General features: G+C 45.7%; 1 protein-coding gene across 1 annotated transcript; it reads left to right on the top strand.

Annotated features, from left to right (window-relative positions):
• The first annotated feature begins 3,870 nt into the window (after window positions 1-3,870).
• On the top strand, window positions 3,871-18,152 carry MMP12 (matrix metallopeptidase 12). Its single transcript, XM_047691804.1, has 11 exons — window positions 3,871-4,735; window positions 4,920-4,988; window positions 6,573-6,820; window positions 7,399-7,547; window positions 7,633-7,758; window positions 9,827-9,988; window positions 10,457-10,580; window positions 14,949-15,082; window positions 15,448-15,607; window positions 16,296-16,399; window positions 17,320-18,152. The coding sequence occupies exons 1-11, from the start codon at window positions 4,631-4,633 to the stop codon at window positions 17,418-17,420; spliced, it is 1,482 nt and encodes a 493-aa protein (XP_047547760.1). The 5' UTR covers window positions 3,871-4,630; the 3' UTR covers window positions 17,421-18,152.
• Window positions 18,153-18,513: the final 361 nt, after the last annotated feature.

Here is an 18,513-nt window from a genome sequence, read left to right as displayed (position 1 = left end):
CACTTCCAGCATTGGCTCCGTGTAGAAAACATCCTGCTTTCCCGAAGCCATAGCCATTTCGGTGGTTCCGGTTCCCGGAAGGAAGTCAGAACGAGGTTAGTGTGCTCGGTGGTGCAGAAGTTGAGGCAAGAACAGTGGAGCTGGCAAGCTGTGTGGTGCGGCCTGAGGGACAGGAGAGAGACAGAGAAAGAACAATGTTGTGGTTGAAAAATTATCCTGCCTCACTCTTGAGAACTGTGTGCATTCTCTCTAGTTGAGTCTCCGTCCGCTGATTTGTTTTCTCTCGGTTGATCTAACCCACGATGCTGCTGGTCAGTGGTTTGTGTGACTGTCACTACTTTCTACTGACACAAAGTTGGACAGATTGGCCTTCCGCGGTCTCAGTGATCCAGGTCTCTTGGCTTCACACACGTCTCCTGGAGGCCGTGCCTTGTATCATCCGCCTGTGAGACGCCAGGTCGGACCAGGCAGAACCGGTCTCTTCGGTCAGTTACTGACCAGCCCCATGGGGTTCATGCTACCACAGGCCATACACTCTCAGTGGGCGCCGTATCTCCCCCAAGTGGGTGAAAATTGGTCAGTGGGCGGAAAAACATCTTCATTTTCATGTATAAAGGACAGATAACTGTAGAACTGATAAACAAATACATAGTATGTCTTTGGTATTAAAGTTTCATGGGAGGAGATCTGTTTCTTTCAATAAGGAAAGACGTGTGGGGAGTCAGTGCCGTGGGTGTTAGGAAAGGACGAGAACCACATTTGCAGACAGCCTGCTAAGGGGCCCGGCGCAGTTCCCAGCATCGTCTTATTTAGTCCTCCCAACAGTTGTTTGCGGATGAGGAAGCTGAACCTACATGACTGGCCCGAAGCCACACAGTCTGCAGGGGACTAAGCTGAGGGCCGCGGCCAAGTGTCTTTCCGAAGCCCGGCTCCTCGTCCAGCCAGGCTGCGGACTCGAGATCACGGACGTCTCTGCGTCACCACCCCCACCTTGCGTGCTGACCTTGCGGCTGGAGAGCAGGAGTCAGAGAAGACACAGTCGGCTGACAGCACGCGTGTCCCCCGCCCCGTGTCAACTTCGTGAGGTGCACGTAGGACACGGGCTTCCTGCTGCATTTCGTGTCTTAGTTCCACTCGCTGGGGGAAGAAGGAGACCACAGAGAGAGACCACGGTGACCTGGACCTTCCCCGTCCTCCCCCTCCACTTCCCTTCCGCGGGCCGCGCCCCGTGGGAGCGTCCTCACCCCCGAAGGGACACGCTCTGGCTTTCTCGCCGGAACGTCGCATCCTCCCGTGGGGGCGTAGCGAGCCCGGCGACACGGTTTGGGGCCGAGCCCTGCTTTGAAAGGCAGAGGTTTCTAACCCGTTACTCTGACGTCCTCTTGCGGACAGCCGCTGGGCAGCTCCGTGCCGGCTCGCGCTCCAGGTCGTTCTGGAGGAAGGTGGGGGCTCCGCGAGCGGCCCCGCCATCCACACGCACTCTGCGGCCGGCTCCGTGTGGTTCTGTGCTGGGCCGACGTAGGGGCACTTGAGGTTGAAAACTGTCAATGAGGTGACTTTGCTCCTCTGTGGGAAAAGCTGGTCGGTCTAACCCAGCCCCGGCGTGACCGACATTCAGGGACAGAAGTCAAGGGGGAAGGCAAACGGTGCACTTTCACTGAGGTCTTGTCACGTGAAGGAAGGCACTTTTAGTGGATCAGGTCATTTATTCTTTACAAGACCTTAATATTATCCCCATTTTACGCATAAAGAAAACGAAGCACGGAAAATGAGCCACGGGCCCGCGGCTGACGAGGGTGACTCTTAGTGTCGTGTTCTTCAGGGGCGCTCTGGGCCGATTCCTGGGGAGCTCGGGCAGCAAAGCCCCCTTAGCAGCAGGACGCCGCGCCGCCCAGGCCGGGGAGGAAGGGCACGGGCGATTCTCCCGAGAGCAGCCCTGGTCGGCCTCCCCGGGGCATCCGGACTCAGTCAGGACTGCGAGCTCCTCCTGGCCCCCACGCTGCTGGGGGACGTGTGGCTTTCACCAAAGAGACTGAGAGTCTCATAGGGTCATTGGTACCGTGTTCACAGTGGTAAGATACCCACAGGAAGACGGAAATCTGAGGAAAAATTAAAGGGAGGCGTGACAAAATCATATGTGTTGTAGCAATAAGGCAGGACAGAGTCAGGAGACCTCCCAGATGTCTCCTTAGGCAATTCACTTCCTTTTTCCTGGACTCCCAATTCTTCATCCATAAAAGGAGAGAGTTAACCAGCTGAGTGTTCCTCCTGCGTGAACAGACTGTGGGAGGAAGGGTCAGCTAAGGGATTTCTTTGTATTTTCGGGAACATCCCTCCTCTCTGGTCCTTGCTGATGACCGTGGAACATTTGCCTCTAGATCCTCAGGGATGACCCCCAAGGAGTTGCAGGTGCCTGCGAAGGTCCTGGTGTCCGGCCCAGGAAGGAAACCACACAACAGAGAAGCTGTGCGCTATGGAATCTGCTTTTTACTAAGGAAGGTCTTATCGGCAAGTGGTCCCCGTCATGAGGGTCTCTGGCCTTGGCCATTTTCTGTACTTTCGTAGAAACGCCCTTCTTCACAGGGAGCTCACCAGGGACCCCTTGACTCTAAATTCTGTCAGTATGTCCCCCGGAAGCCAGTCATAACGGTGTAGCTCCTTCGTACACAGGAGAGAGGTCTGGGCATGCAGGAGACCGTCCTTCTCATCTCCATTACCAGCCTCTTCTAAGCATCTTACCTATGAGCGCAGTGGAGGAAGGAGGCTAGCAGGTCGCAGAACCGTGAGGTGCGTCCTGTGCGCGGCTAAGTGTTGTTCCCTATAAGTTAACATAATCCTCATAGCAACTCCGGAGGTAGCTGCAGTTTTTATTCAGTTTCACAAACGGAGAGATTAAGGCTTAGGAGATTAATGATTGTGAAAGACGGCAAAACGAGCTCAGATTCTCGGGCTGGTGGACTTGACCCGCAGAACCTAAGCTTGTAGCCCTTACGATGTGGTGCTCTCTGGCTGCCCGAGTGGTCCTTCTCCCTCATATTCAACCCACGAGGGGTATTTGGTAAGCCAAGACCTGTGGCCATTAAAACTGAGGTATAGTTTTGTTTCTGGTTTTTTTAGACACCTTCCAGGGAGGATGTTTCCTCCTTCCTTTGTATCTTGGGCAGCTTTTGCCTTGTATCTGACATCCGTCACTTTCTAGACTTCCTGAAAGTCTTCCCTGCACCAGACCGGTTCCTGCTGGGAGTAAGACCGGTTCTTGGCTGCTTCAGTGTGGTTTAGGAGCACGTCTTCTGTGTGGCAGGAAAGCTTGCTACTGACCAGCGCTAGGCCCTCTTCTCCAACAGACATCATCCATGCGCATTTCTCGAGTGCCTACCAACGTCACGGCAGTTTTTGGCTCAGAAATAGGATGGTGGACAAGGCCGATGGAGCCCGCCCTCACGCAGCACCGTTCCTGCTGGCGGAGGACCATCCCCTCCCTGACTTTCTGATCAATCCCGTCTTCTCCAGCTTTCTAGCCAAACCACCATGCTCCTCTCACGGTTCTTGAGTCAAGATGGGTGTCTGACAGAATTACCTTAACACCACCTGTATGTGATCATCGCCCCCCAGATCGTACAGCCTCGGTCTCCTTTCAGGCCCAGAAGAAGGAAGTGAATACCCACGAGCATGTGCAGAACACGCTCGCGTTCATAACACGCCCGCCCTCTCTTCTCATCGTCGCAAAAGCTTACGGAGGCAAAGGTCATTACCCTCATTTTCTAATGAGATATCTGAAGGTCTAGGGGTCAAATCGCAGAGCCTGACAAGGGCTGAGCTGCAGGTGGGAAGTCAGCCACCATGCTGCTGCCAGTGCCCCTGGTTTGCCTGGAGCACCTGCCTCGGGGAAAGGCGGGGAGCAGCCCGCGGTTCCTGGGCCTGGGAGGGGGGTCACAGCCGTGACTGAATTGTAACCCACCACTCCGGGGCTCCTCCGCCTCCAGGCCATCCGCACAGAACAGGGAGGCAGCCCCACGGCTCCCACGTCTGCCTGCACAGTTTCTGCCTGGATTCTCCGCTGTTGTGGTCTCCGAGGCTTCTCTACCGACTGATGGGCAGATCCTGAGTGAACCGAGCAACCGGGCCAAGGCCAGAGGAAGCCAGGCCGAGAAGGAGCTAGATTCAGCTTGGAGAGGCTTCTTCTATTCCAGCAAAAGGGTTTTATTCATCTGACTTTTTACCTTTTGTTCCTTTAAAAGCCTCTTTCACCTATAGAAAGTATAAGAAAATTATTATGGTAAAAATTCAGATGCTGAACTTTCTAAACCTACATCTGTAAGTTATTGTAACATTTCAGGTGTGCAGCGTTGCTCCTAAGACACTGGCAGGCTTATTTGTGGGGGAATATATCTGAGTTGTCCGAGTTTTGAGTTTGGTGCTAAGTGACCCATTGTTGGTCCTTTCAGAAAAGGATCTGTGCTTGTGTTTCCGTGTTTTTGAGGTAAGTCAAGGGATGATATCAACCGTGAGTCACTCGAAGGATTTCATATTCACAGAACACGGCCTAAGGGCTATATAAGTCGGGGCATTTGGGGAACTTTGTGCTGAGAAGGAACCGGGTAAGCTGGGTTGAGCCATTCACAAGCTTAGAATGAAGTTTCTTCTGTTGGTGTTGACCGTGCTGGTCACTGCTTCGGGGACGGTTCCTCTGACCAAGTCTGCAGGCTCTAAAGAAGACGGTGGGCTGTTGGCTCAAGTAAGTATTGACCCAGCCTGATTTTTGTCTTCAAAATGTATTGCATGAACTTGTTTTATCTTGAAAAGTACTACTTGAAAACTAGTTTAGGAGACGACTTGCTTTTAGCACTGTAGTTTTCTCTGCCAACGAGGAAAGGAGGAGAGGAGTGGTCTGAAACTCTCCCATTGACCCTGTCTCCTAGGTCTCCGCTTCCGGAACGGCTCCACCGGCTAATGCTTCCAGCTCTGAAAATAACGTGGCATATGCTCAGGTAAGTACCACGCTCAAGTGGTGATCCAGCCTGGTTTGTCTCTAAACTTGTTGCCCTGAGGGTACCTGGGTAGTTCAGTTGGTGAAGCGTCTGCCTTCGGCTCAGGTCATGATCTCAGGGTCCTGGGGTCAAGTCCCGAGTTGGGCTTGGGCTTCCTGTTGGGGTGCCTGCTTCTCCCTCTCCCTCCACTTTTGCTCTCACTCTCTCTCTCTCTCTCCACACACACACACACACACACACACACACACACACACACACTCGCTATTTCTCTCTCTCAAATAAATTAATTAAATATTTTTTTTAAATTGTGGCATTTAGGGACGCCTGGGTGGCTCAGGTGGTTAAGCAGCTGCCTTCGGCTCAGGTCATGATCCCAGCGTCCTGGGATCGAGTCCCACATCGGGCTCCTTGCTTGGCGGGGAGCCTGCTTCTCCCTCTGCCTCTGCCTGCCATTCTGTCTGCCTGTGCTTGCTCTCTCTCCCTCTCTCTCTCTGACAAATAAATAAATAAAAAAAAATCTTAAAAAAAAAATAAAAAAAATAAATTGTGGCATTTAACCAGTTCTATCTTGAAAAGTACTAGTTGAAAACCGGCTTAGGAGGCTGTATTTTTCTTTGGCAAAGATTAACGTAGGAAAAGTATTGTAAACCGTGTTATAAAATTGGTGGATGAATTTGTTCCTTTTACTAAAAAGCTTTTACTAAATAAGTTTGGCCAAGGAGAGTTAAATTAGAGTTCAACCTCTGCTCAGTATTTTATAATAATCAGTTAATGCCATTTAATGATCTGAGATTTGAGCAACGGCTTGATTACGTAACCACTGCAGCCTGCCACGATGATTCAAGAATACTTTTTACTTTCTGGCATCCCAGATATTTCTTCATGAGCCTGTTTTAAAAACAGGTTTTTTTTTCCATTTGTTTCATTTTCCTAATTACATGAGTCTGGATGATCTCCCTGTTCTCTAAGATTCTTTTAACTTTGCATTTGCCATAGTTGCCCATTGTGTTCACCTTTGGATTTTTTTTTTAAGATTTTATTTATTTATTTGACAGACAGAGATCACAAGTAGGCAGAGAGGCAGGCAGAGAGAGAGAGAGGGGGAAGCAGGCTCCCCGCTGAGCAGAGAGCCCGATGCGGGGCTCGATCCCAGGACCCTGAGATCATGACCTGAGCCAAAGGCAGAGGCTTTAACCCACTGAGCCACCCAGGTGCCCCGAGCTTTGGATTTTTAAGCAGGAAAATTTCATCCCAACTTAAATCAATAGTTTGTGCATCCTGACAGTAAAGGTTTTGCTGCTTACCTGATGCTGTGACGGGCCAGATGCTGGAACAGATTTTAAAGAATAGAAACAAGTTCAAAGAGATAGACACATAAAGGTGTTAACAGGGCCTTCCAGCAATCAGTGCTGCTAACAGTCTCTGACTCACAGTGACAGCACCGAGAACTAGGATGTTTTCTCATGATGATGAATTGTCTAGAGCCTGTTTCAGAAGTACCAAGTGCAGCTGTGTCAGCCACGCTGAGCTCCATCAGAAGCCCCTGCACGAGTGACAATGTCCAACTCAATGTATTTTTTCCAGTGGTACCTGGAAAACTTTTATGGTCTCATGACGGACAGACTTCCAACGACAAAAATGAAAGTCAGCAGGGACTTCATGGAGGATAAAATTCAGGAAATGCAACAGTTCTTGGGACTGAAAGTGACCGGGAAACTGGACCCATCTACCCTAGACATGATGCACACGCCCCGATGTGGGGTGCCCGATGTCCATCATTTCAGGACAATGCCGGGGAGACCAGTGTGGAGGAAACGTTTAATTACCTACAGGTAACACGGTAGCTGTGTGCTTTTCTGCCTTCCCTTAGGTCCCACCTCCAGAAACCTGAACCGTTTCAATAAAGCCCTAAGTCTGGAGGTAGATAAGAAGCCTCCTGTTGTCAGCGCTGTCCCTGCATGAAAATTCATTCTTTCTGGAAGGGGGGAGTTGTCCACTCAAGGAGGAGTTGTTTGTCAGTCCAGAGCACAGTAGAAAGGTTGCAAATAAAAGGAGAATGAAGCTAGATCTATAATAAACAAGAGACAAGAGAACATTTTATAGGACAGGAAAGACAGAGAAATGAAGAGGCCGGGGAGTGAGGGTAAAAGGCATACACTTCCGTGAACGTCAGTCCTCCACAAAGAAAACCCATCAATCACGAATGAGAAGAAATCCAGTTAGATTCTGGTTAAGGAAGAAGCTGTCCAGGGATACACGTTTCTATAGCTAATGATGCACGTTTTTGTCACCTGGACTATCGATTTGCGAAACTACTCTTTCTCTGCCCGTGCAGGCAAAAACGAAGTGTCACAATGAGACAGAATTAGCACATGGTTTCTCTCTCTCTCTCTTTGTTTTGCTGGTAAAGAATCAATAATTACACTCCTGACATGCGGCCTGCAGATGTCGACTTTGCCATCCAGAAGGCTTTTCAAGTGTGGAGTGATGTGACCCCCCTGAAATTCAGAAAGATTAATTCAGGAATGGCAGACATTATGATACTTTTTGCATCTGGAGGTAAAGAATGTGGACTTACTTCATCTGTGTTGTTGGCATGACCTAGAACCTGTAAAGAAGGACTAATTTTCTTTCTTTCCAAAAGCTCATGGAGACTACAGCCCTTTTGATGGCAGAGGTGGGACCATAGCCCATGCTTTCGGACCTGGACTGGGAATTGGGGGAGACGCACATTTTGATGAGGCTGAAATCTGGACTAAAAGCTACAAAGGTAAGCAAAAAACGCAAAACAAAACAAAACAGAAAACAGAAAAAAGCAAAACCACACATGACAAACCCTTTACAAATTCTAAATTATCTCCCAATTTTGAAAGGCTTCATTCTGAGAAATGATTATAGGGTAGAAAAACTCATTCTGATTATAATTGTGTCACTAAGTAAAATGTAACACTTTGTCTCAATTTCATCCTCTATAAATTGAGGATATTGGACTAAATTATCTTAAAGATCAGTTTTAAGAATCTGAGGCATAGCTAGTTCATTTGTGTGAACTCAGGAACCTTAAAAGCCACAGTTTAGAAAGGTAAAAACTGATTGAGGCGGTCCGTTTTTGGTGGGGCAGTCCATCAACTTGAGCCAACACAGATGCAGCTTCTGGGTGTAGCAGACCTCCAAGGGTAGGCGGCCATCTGCGTGGTCCATTATATGCCGACCATTTCTTTGATTTATAGTGACACAGAAAGATGGAGTTACATTGTAGAAAATTTAGAAATCCCTGTATCAAAACACCAAGTTGTATGGTCACCTGGTCTTCGAGGTTCCGGGATTGGAATTATAGAACCACCAGCAATCGTTCAATGATGCCTTGTGTGTATTTACAGAGGACGCTGTAATTAACCAGCCCTCTCCGACATTTGGGGGAGCGGGTAACCAGCCTTCCCTGTTTGGAGGAATCACCTCCCACTGGAAAATTCTCACCCTCCCATCACAAACCTTCCTAATGTTTCTAGGGGAAATTCTCGATTATATGACTGACTGATTCTAGATTATATGACGGTGAGTCAGAGACTGTTAGCAGCACTGATTGCTGGAAGGCCCTGGAAACACCTTTATGTGTCTATCTCTTTGAACTTGTTTCTATCATATATCATATCATATAATATGATTATATTACTTTCCATTTACTATGGAAAGTAAATGGCGAGAAAGTCTTCAAGAATGGGCTCTGTGGAGACCCCCCTCTCTCTGGCTGAAAGGGCCCCAGACGGGACTGTTTCCATAGACCAGAAAGGCTCCTTGTTTTAGTCTGACCCATGACCCAAGGTTTATCAAATTCTTGATTGAGAAGAGGAGTTTTATATTGTCAAAAGACAACTGATGCAGAATTAGGTCCTCGTTGAGCTTCAGAGCCTCATTGATCAGATTAAATTTGCTTACATTTCATCCAAGGTTACTTTGGGTGTATAATCTTTTCATCTGATGCGTTGGACTTGGGTTGGTTAACCTCATGAAATGTTTTAGAATTCTAAAGGATTTTAGGAAAAATAACATAGTACAGATCTTTACAGAAAGGGGAAATTCAGAGCAGGAGATGGTTAGCAGCCAGCTCGTGGAAAAGCTGGGGCAGAGCACACATTTCCTGGTTCACTTATTTTGACCCAGGTTGTACTTCCCACCTGTCCATGTTGCTTTGTTTTTATTTGGCACAATTTTGTCCTTTCAAAAAGCTAAATTATTTATGAAAATTATAACTTCGAATGCTCACTCTCAGCCTAATTTTGACCTAGTAATTAAATGAACAGTTCCCTCAGTGGTTGCTGTTTCTGTCATGGCACTGGGTGATTGAGGAGCTGTGTGGATACAGAGACAAAGAGGACAGTCCCAACCCAGAAGAGCGCACAATCTAGTAGGAAACAGAGCACATGCAGAAACCCATGATCTGAGATAAGGGCCTATGGTTGTCTTTTGTGCAAAGCCTTGTGGGATTGAAAATAGGAGAAATCCAGGTTTAGGTCAAATTGTAATAGGTTGGGACATTTGACACATGTGGAGACATTTTGGGTTGTCCAAACTGGAAGGGATTTACTTGAATTTGCGTGTTGAGCCCAGAGTTTTCTAAACACCTGTGACACACAGGACAGCCATAAGCACAAGGAATGATCTGGCCTACACTGTCAGCTGTGACAACATTGAAAAGCCTTGGGTCAGAGGGAAAGGAGATAAGTCAAGTCTTCCCAAATATGTCCCTTCTCCTCATGCCAGAGTGCAAGTGTGTCATTGTCCTCGAACGCAGACATATTTCACGGCTCTTTCCCCCCTTCTGGTTGTTTTCCTCTCAGGCACAAACTTGTTCCTCGTTGCTGTTCATGAGCTTGGCCATTCCTTGGGTCTTAGCCATTCCAATGATCGAAAAGCCATCATGTTCCCGACTTACAGTTACGTTGACCCCAACACCTTTCGCCTTGCTGCTGACGACATACGTGGTATTCAGTCTCTCTATGGTGAGTTGACTTTACCATTTTGCCTTACAAAGACACTATGAATAATGTCATAGTATCTGCATTTGCATAAAAGGTTCACCTCTGTCTTCTGTCTGGAGCGCTGTGAAAACCCTGTGAGGGAGGTTGCCCACGCGTTACCTGAGTTTTGTGGAAAAGCACAGGAGACCTCCTGTGCTCATGCCCATGGCAGGAACAGAATCTGAGTCTCGGGCCTCAGGTTAGATCTTTCCATCCACCACAGTGTCATCTTTGGAGAAGGCACGCAGACAAACGATCGGCCTGGAACAGGAAAACCAAGGCAGAAAGATCTTTATCGTCTGCTTCCTGTGAATGTCGGAGGACGCATATATGGATTTTTATGCATTTTTTCATCCAGGAAATTAATGTTTTAGGAAGAATAGCTCTTCCTCTTAGTAGCTAAAATGCAGATTTTTTTTTCCCCTAATGCTCCTTGAAATGTATTTTCAGGACGTCCAGAAAGGCGCCAACCCTCATCAGATCCTGACGGTAGACAAACACCCACCTGCAACCCCAGCTTGAGTTTTGATGCTGTCACTACAATGGGAAATAAAATCTTTTTCTTTAAAGACAGGTAAAAACATCTTCATATCTCACCAACATTAAAGGCTCTGTCCTTGGATTGTTAGAACGTTCTGTCAGAGAATGGTGCAAAATGATGGAGAAGGAAGTAGAGGACAGTTGAGGAGGGATGTGGACTCGGTTCTGTAGGAAGTAGACAGCCTCATGGCTTTGAAGGGAGAGAGTGGTGTGATCATACTTGTGTTTAACAAGAAGACTGATGGGTAAAAAATGGATTTGCAGAAGGAATCTAGGAAAGACAAGGTAGGACGTGAAGCCAGACCACTTGAATCACAGTCAAAATGGTTACATCTGGGACTAAAATCGGGACAGCACCAATTTAAAAGTCCTGACTCTTGATTATGAGAAGGGAATTCCAGGATAATTAGAGCACAGATTGCAGCAGGTATTGGAGGGGTGGGGTGTGGAGAACATTAGAATTTGGTCGGTGGGACAATAGTCTCCATTTCTTAGACTGAGGAATAATTGGCGCACTCTGTTGTGTTCGTGTCAGGTGCGCAACACAGTAGTTGGGTGACCATGTACGTGTTACAAAGTGGTCTGGTTTCCTCCTCCCCATGTGGAGTTGTTACAGCGTCACTGACTCTGTTCCCTGAGCTGTACTTTTCATGCCTGTGTCTTACTACAGGACTGAGGTTTGCCCCTCCTAATCCCCTCCCCACGGGCAACCATTGTTTTGTTCTCTGTGAGTCTGTTTCTGTTTTGTTTGTTCATGTGTTTTGTTTTGTTTTGTTTAGATTCCACATTTAAATGAAATCGTGTGATGTTTCTCTGTCCGACGTATTTCATTTAGCATGTGCTCTAGGTCCAGGCACGCTGTCGCTGACGGCAGGATTTCATTCTTTTTTACGGCTGACACTCCTCCGCGTGTGGCATCTTCCTCAGCCATCATCCGCCGGTGGAATTTATGTCACTTCCGTATCTTGGCCGTTGCTGTGAGCGTGGGGCTGCCTCTCTCTTTCCTAATTAGGGTTTGTTTGCTCTGGATAAGTTCCTGGAAGTGGAATTGTTGGATCGTACGGTGTTTCTATAGTTAATTTTTTGAGGAACCTCCAGACTGTTTTCCACAGTGGCCGCGCCAGTTTGCATTCCCGCCAGGGGCACAGGGTTCCCTTCTCTCCTCATCCGCGCTGACGCTCACTCTTTCCTGTCTGACCCGAGAACTCTGACAGGTGTCAGGTGACATCTCACTGTGGTTTTGAGCATCTTTGCAGGTACCCGTCGGCTGTCTGCACGTCTTCTCTGGAAGGATATCCATGCAGTTTGTCAGTTTTTTTAAATCAGATTGCTTAATTAAAAAAAAAAAGCAACAACATTGAGTTGAGTTCCTTATATATTTTGGGTATGTCCCTTGCAAATACCCTGTCCTATTAGGTTGTTTACCTTCTCAAAGTGTTGATGGTTTCCTTTGCTGTACAAAAGTCCAAAAGCTTTTTAGTTTGATGTAGTCCCACTTATTTTTGCTTTTGTTGTCCTTGCTGAGAGGATGGATCCTAAAAAAAAAAAAAAAAAAAAAGAAAGAAAGAAAGAAAGAAAAAGAAGAAAAAAGAAATTTCTAAAGCCCATGTCAAAGAGCTCATGGCCTCTGTTTTCTTCTAGAAGTGTGAATGTTTGCAGTTTCTGCATTTAAATCTTCCATCCATCTGGAGTCTGTTTCTTTGTGTGGTGTGAGGAGCTGGTCCAGTTTCATTCCCCTGCATGTGTCTGTCCAGTGTTCCCAGCACCATTTGTTGGCGAGACGGTCTTTTCCCTGTTCTCGACTCCTCTGTCATAAATTAATTGACCATATAAGTGTGGGTTTGTTTCTGGGCTCCTTACTCTGTTCTGTTGATCTGTGTGGCTGTTGTTCTGCTGATGCCGTTGTGTTCTGATCAGTTTAGCTGGGTTGTGTAGCCTGAAATCTGGGAGGGCGTTACCTCCAGCTCTGTTCTTTCTCAAGATTGCTTGGCTGTTTGGGATCTTTTGTGGTTCCGTACAGATTTTAGGACCCTTTGTTCTAGTTCTGTGAGAAATCCTGTTGGCATTAGATAGGATTGCACTGGATCTATAAATCACTTTGGATAGTGCGGACATTCTAACAATATCGCTTCTCGCAGTCCGTGAGCACGGTGTATGTATGTCCATTTGTTTGTGTCCTTTTCAGTTTCTTTCATTGGTGTCTTATAGTTTTCAAAGTCCAGATCTTTCACCTCCGTGGTAAAATTCCTTCCTAGGTATTTCATTCATTTTGATGCAGTTATAAATGGGATTATTTCATTAATTTCTTCCGATAGTTTGTTATTAATATATAGAAATGCAACAGATTTTGAGTGTTGATTTTATATCCTGCATCTTTACTGAGTTAGCGCACTTATTAGTTCTGCTACGTTTTTGGTGGCGTCTTGAGGGTTTTCTGATGATGGCACCACGTCATCTGCAAAGAATGGCACTTCCTTTCCAGCTTGCACGCCTCGCCGAGTTTCTGCGGCCAGCACTTCTGCTGCTACACTTGCCTAAAAGGGGCAAGACTGGACTCCTTGTCTTGTTCTTGGTCTAAAAGGAAAAACTCCGCTGTTCACCATGGGGTATGAGCTTAGCTGTGGGTCTGCCATACATGGCCTTTATTATGCTGAAGTGTGGTCCCTCTGTAGTCATTTTGTTGAGAGTTTTTGTCATGAAGGGATGTTAAATTTTGACAAATTCTGTTTCTGCACCTATTAAAGTGATCATGATTTTTATCCCCTGTTTTGTTAACGTGGTACATTGCAATGATTTGTGAATATTGAACCATCCTTGCATCCCTGAAATGAATCCCACTTGGTAGTGGTATATGACCCTTCTGAAGTGTTGTTGAATTTGGTTTGCTAATATTTTGCTGAATATTTTTACATCCATGTCCATCGGGGATGTTGGCCTGTAACTTTGTGGGGGTTTTTGGCAGTATCTTTGTCTGGCTTTGGTGTCAGGTAGTGGTGGCCCTGTACAATGAGTTTGGGAACAATCTTTCTTCTTCTTCTTTTGAATAATTTGGAGTATTTTAAGTCTTCTTTAATTATTTGGTAGAATTCACCTGTGAAACTGCTTGGTTCTGAATTTTTTATTGTTGGTAGTTTTCGATTACTGATTCAATTTCATTTTAGTAATGGGTCTATTCAAATTTTCTATTTCTTTCTGATTCAGTCTTGGAAAATTGTATATTTCTGGGAATTTATATGCATTTTTTGGTTACCCAGTTTGTTCACATATAATTGTTAATAGTAGTCTTTTATGGATTTCTGTGGAATCCGTTGTAACTGCTCTTCCATTGCTGAATTTACTTATTCGAGTCCTCTATCTTTTTTCTTGATGAGTCTGCAAAAGGCTTACCAATTCTATTTATCTTTTGAAAGAATAAGCTCTTAGTTTCATTGATCTTGAAAATGTTTTTAGTCTTTATTTCATTTATTTCCACTCCAAACATTATTATTTCCTTCTTATAACTAACTTTGGCCTTTGTTTGTTCTTTTTCTAGTTCCCTCAGGTGTAGGGTTAGATTATTTATTTTAGGGACACCTGCATGGCTCAGTCAGATCCTAGGGTCATGATCCTAGAGTCCTGGGATCAAGCAGGGATCCTGCTTCTCCCTCTCCTTCTGCCTCTCCCCCTGCTTGAGCTCTCTTGCTCTCTCTCTCACTCTCTCTCTCTCTCCCTGTCAAATAGGTAGATAAAATCTTTTTAAAATAAAGATTATTTATCTGAAATTTCTCTTGTTTTTTTGAGGTAGGCCTGCATCAATATGAACTTTCCTCTTAGAACTTTTTGCTGCATCCCCAAGATTTCAGAACGTTGTGTTTTCATTTTCATTTGCCCCAAGGTATTTTTTAATTTCTTTTTTGATTTCTTCATTTCTCCATTGGCTGTTTAGTAGCACATTATTCAGTCTCTACATTTATAGAATTTTTTTCCAGTTTTCTTCTTGTCATTGATCTCTAGTCTCATTATTCTTCATTCTTGAGATTCAAAAACTGCGACATTTGGGATAAATAGGTTCTTTTAGATTACAAAACTGGTAAGGGAATTGTGGGTGTGGACTAAAACCTATATTCCTTGATTTCAAATATCAGGGAATTTTCATAAGGTGACTTGACCATTAAATTATTGTTATTATTTTTTGTGTTTTTTTTTTATTATGTTCAGTTACCACTGTTGACATTATTGTTATTATAAAAGAATTAATTGAGATCCATTCCTTGTGGTGCTCCTATCAAGACATCCTGGAACAGAACATGAGGATATTGGGGAAAAAAACCCATTAAGTCATTTCACAGGTCCTTCCCTGTGACCATTTCATGCTTCTTGAGTCTATCGTGATTTTTAACATGTGTTAAATGTCTTTCATCAGATTCTTCTGGTGGAGGTACCCTGAGAGTCCAATGAGCAACGTTAGTTTCATTTCTTCTCTGTGGCCGACCTTACCATCTGGCATTCAAGCTGCTTATGAAGTTGGACCCAAAAATCAAGTTTTTCTTTTTAAAGGTAACTCTAATGTTTCATTTGCTACTGAGTCTACTTCAAGGAAGAGAATAAATGAGGGAAATACTACTAATTTTTATAAACATAGAAAAAAGCACTCTAGACTTAATTCATGGTGAGTCTGAACTATGAGCTAAAAAGAGCTTAAATACCTAAGTAATGTGTAAAAATTTCAAGAGAAGTTTGTCAAATGTAAGATCATAATCCTTGTGGAAAAGCTATAGAACCGTAGGAGGCAAAGCACGTTGGAGAGCAAGGAGCAGTGCATTTCGGAACTGTGGTGAAGAGTGGTGTCACCCGTACCGAGTCAGTGTTTCTGTTACTCTTTCGGTATGCGTCTAGCAGATCTTTTCTCTTTCTCTTCACAGATGATAAGTACTGGTTAATTAGCAATTTGAGAGCACAGCCACACTATCCCAGGAACATACATTCTTTGGGCTTTCCTGACTTTGTGAAAAAAATTGATGCAGCTGTTTTTAACCCACTTCTCTATAAGACCTACTTCTTTGTAGGTAACCAATACTGGAGGTGAGCTTGAATGACTGGTAACGTGACTCCTAACATTCCTGAAACTGGCAGGGAATGGGGTGTTCGGTAGGTAGTCTTTCTTTGTAAACTCCCGAGGAACCTCGACCTTCCTAGGAGGGAAATGAGGAGGATGCAGATCCGGACTAGCTACTGTCATCCTAGTTCTGTTCCCTGCACTTCGGGATTCTGGTTTGAGATGGCACTTTCAATAAAATGTCACGTCGTGAGTCACAGTGGGAAGCACACTGGGGAACAGGGGCACAGACGGACGAGACCCAGTGTTCACACAGTCCGTTCAGGGGGTGTGGCTTTCCAGATTCCTTTTTATAACCACTGGACCCAAGGAGACAAATGAGGAGACCATCTTGTGAGGGGCAGTGAATCCCACAAGGTCCTCACCTACAGGGAATGGGACCATCAGCCTTCCTAAAGCCGGACCAGGCCCTGGCAGAGGCGTGTGGACTGGGGAAAGTTCCTGACCAGAAGTCGGGACCTTTAGGGTCTGAGCCCTGTAGGGGCTTAGAATCAGTCAGTGAGCTAATTCGGTCCTTGGTTTTCTTATCAGTGCAAAGAGAAGCCTCTCAAGAGAGACTGGGTGGGTTTTGTGGTTCATGTCAGGAAATGCCGAGCTCTTTACCACGAGATCTGTTTTTCAAACGGAGGCTTTACTGATGATTTCCTCGCTCAGGTTCAATGAGAGGAGGCGACTCATGGACCCTGGTTATCCCAAACTGATTACCGACTACTTTCCAGGACTTGGACCCACAATCGATGCCGTCTACTATTACAACAGTAAGTAGATCGGGAAGCCATGAAGATACTGAAAATCCCTTCTTAAAACACAGATGATGATAAAGACTTCAAGGTCAGAGAATAGGGATTCAAATAGGAAAAGAGCAGGACGCTGCGGTTCGCTGTAGGGCTGCAGAGGGAAAATTCATAGCCTGCTTGGTGTAGTGCAGGCGGGCTGCAGGTTGAGTGACACAGCACAAACCCTTGGTTTCTAGTGTGGATTAGCGGGTGGGAGCGTATGATTGTCAGCCCCTGAGCGCGCCTGAGTTTCTGGAACGTCGGACAGCATCAGGGCGGGTGGCGTATGCAGGCGGGCGAGGGGCAAGGCTCAGGCAAGCTGGGCTCGCGTCCTTTTTTACACCTCGCATCTTTGACCTTCCTTGCAGCCCCTCCCACCCTGCATGGGCCCTCGTGGAGTAGGCCTGCGGGTGGGATACGAAACACTTGAGTCTGTTGGTGTCTGTATCTGGGAATATCTTTAGGCAAAGTCAGCCGAAGCGAACGGTCAGCTGGGCCGAGGCATTTAGGTTTATTACCCCCGACCATGTCTTTCTTAATCCTCCATCAAGACCCCTTTGTGCCCCACCGAGCCCAATTTTCTCCCTCCCAGGTGAGTTCTGCACCTGGAGTGCAGCTTTTCAAAATCACATCTTCAGAGTCAGTTTTAAGATGAAACTATCGTCTCAATGACATTAATGAAGGTATTTAGTGGTGAAATGAGGGCCAGTAACCAGATATCCGGAGGCCCCCCTGCCCCGCGCAGGCCCCCAGCATCTACATTCTCAAATGTCTAGTATAGATGCTCTGTAAAATTCTGTCTTCTATAGATAACCCATAAAAGCACAGATCTGTGTTTTCTTCTTTTTCTTTTAAGAAATGCAAGTGAAGAATTAAACGACTCGATTTGTTTTCATTTTTAGGACACTACTATTTCTTCCAAGGATCAAACATATTTGAATATGATGTCGTATCCCAACGTGTCACCAAAGTGCTGAAAGAAAATATCAATTCAGGTTGTTAGGAATGGTGTAGTTGGTGGTCGTCAGTTCCCTTCAGTCAAATAAGTATTTATTGCATCCTTGCTACGTGGCCAGTGTGTGTAATACCACAGGGACATGTGTCTTAAGGTAAAGCCTATAGGCTATAGAGAAACTATCATACAGACAGTGACTATACAAACTACGTAAGATTTTTTTATTTTGAAAACCCTCATTATGGGGCGCCTGGGTGGTTCAGTGGGTTAAGCCTCTGCCTTCGGCTCAGGTCATGATCCCAGGATCCTGGGATCGAGCCCCACATCGGGCTCTCTGCTCGGCGGGGAGCCTGCTTCCTCCCCCTCTCTCTCTGCCTGCCTCTCTGCCTCCTTGTGATCTCTGTCTGTCAAATAAATAAATAAATAATCTTTTTAAAAAAGCAAAAGAAAAGAAAACCCTCATTGTCAACTTTTACTTGATTCAACTATTAAGCTTGGAAACAGGCACTTTATTGAGGGGCAATAGAATATCTTGGTCTTAGAACAACCGAGAACTGAGAAATGATCATTATTTCTTTGCCTTAACTAACATAAAGCAATGACTAGTTTCTGTGGCCATTAAATGCTTCAGCAAGTGTATCGTTTCGATTGTCTCAGGGTAGAAACAGAATATACCAGAAAATGACATTTACTGTAAGTACCATAGAGGTGGATTATATAATTATGGTGATAATGTTTTTTATTTTGTCATCAGTGTTGATTTTTCTAAATCTTAAATGAAGTATATATGTATATTTTTTTTCTTTTGCTCCAATAAAAACTTTGAAAGAAAGTACTTGGCTTCTGAGAATGTTTTCTTGGAAAACAAAGTGTATTTTGAAAATAGTTCTGGACCTGCTCGGGAATAAAGCAAGTCTCCACATAACTACCGTCGCGCGAATGAGGCAGACGGGGCAAGTTGTGTTTGTCTTGACAGTGCGTTGAAGGCCGCCTAGTCTGGGGTCATGGAAGCGTCCTCCAGACCACGCATGAGCCTGAGGAGCAGCCCCAGCGCACGACGATGAGCCCGGACAGAAGACATGGAGCGGGAGCTCTCCATTCTCGTGTAATTTCCACGGCAGCCAGGCTCGCGGTGTAATCG

Source organism: Lutra lutra, chromosome 10 (genome assembly GCF_902655055.1).
Source record: "Lutra lutra chromosome 10, mLutLut1.2, whole genome shotgun sequence".
NCBI classification, from domain to species: domain Eukaryota; kingdom Metazoa; phylum Chordata; class Mammalia; order Carnivora; family Mustelidae; genus Lutra; species Lutra lutra.
The sequence above is the reverse complement of the archived record's forward strand: the minus strand, read 5'-3'. Positions and strand labels throughout refer to the sequence as shown.

Coding starts and splice junctions, on each gene's coding strand:
- MMP12 (XM_047691804.1), top strand. CDS start 4,631: ATGAAGTTTCTTCTGTTGGTGTTGACCGTGCTGGTCACTGCTTCGGGG. Junction 4,736..4,919: donor ACGGTGGGCTGTTGGCTCAA/GTAAGTATTGAC, acceptor CCTGTCTCCTAG/GTCTCCGCTTCCGGAACGGC. Junction 10,581..14,948: donor ATCTTTTTCTTTAAAGACAG/GTAAAAACATCT, acceptor GTCTTTCATCAG/ATTCTTCTGGTGGAGGTACC.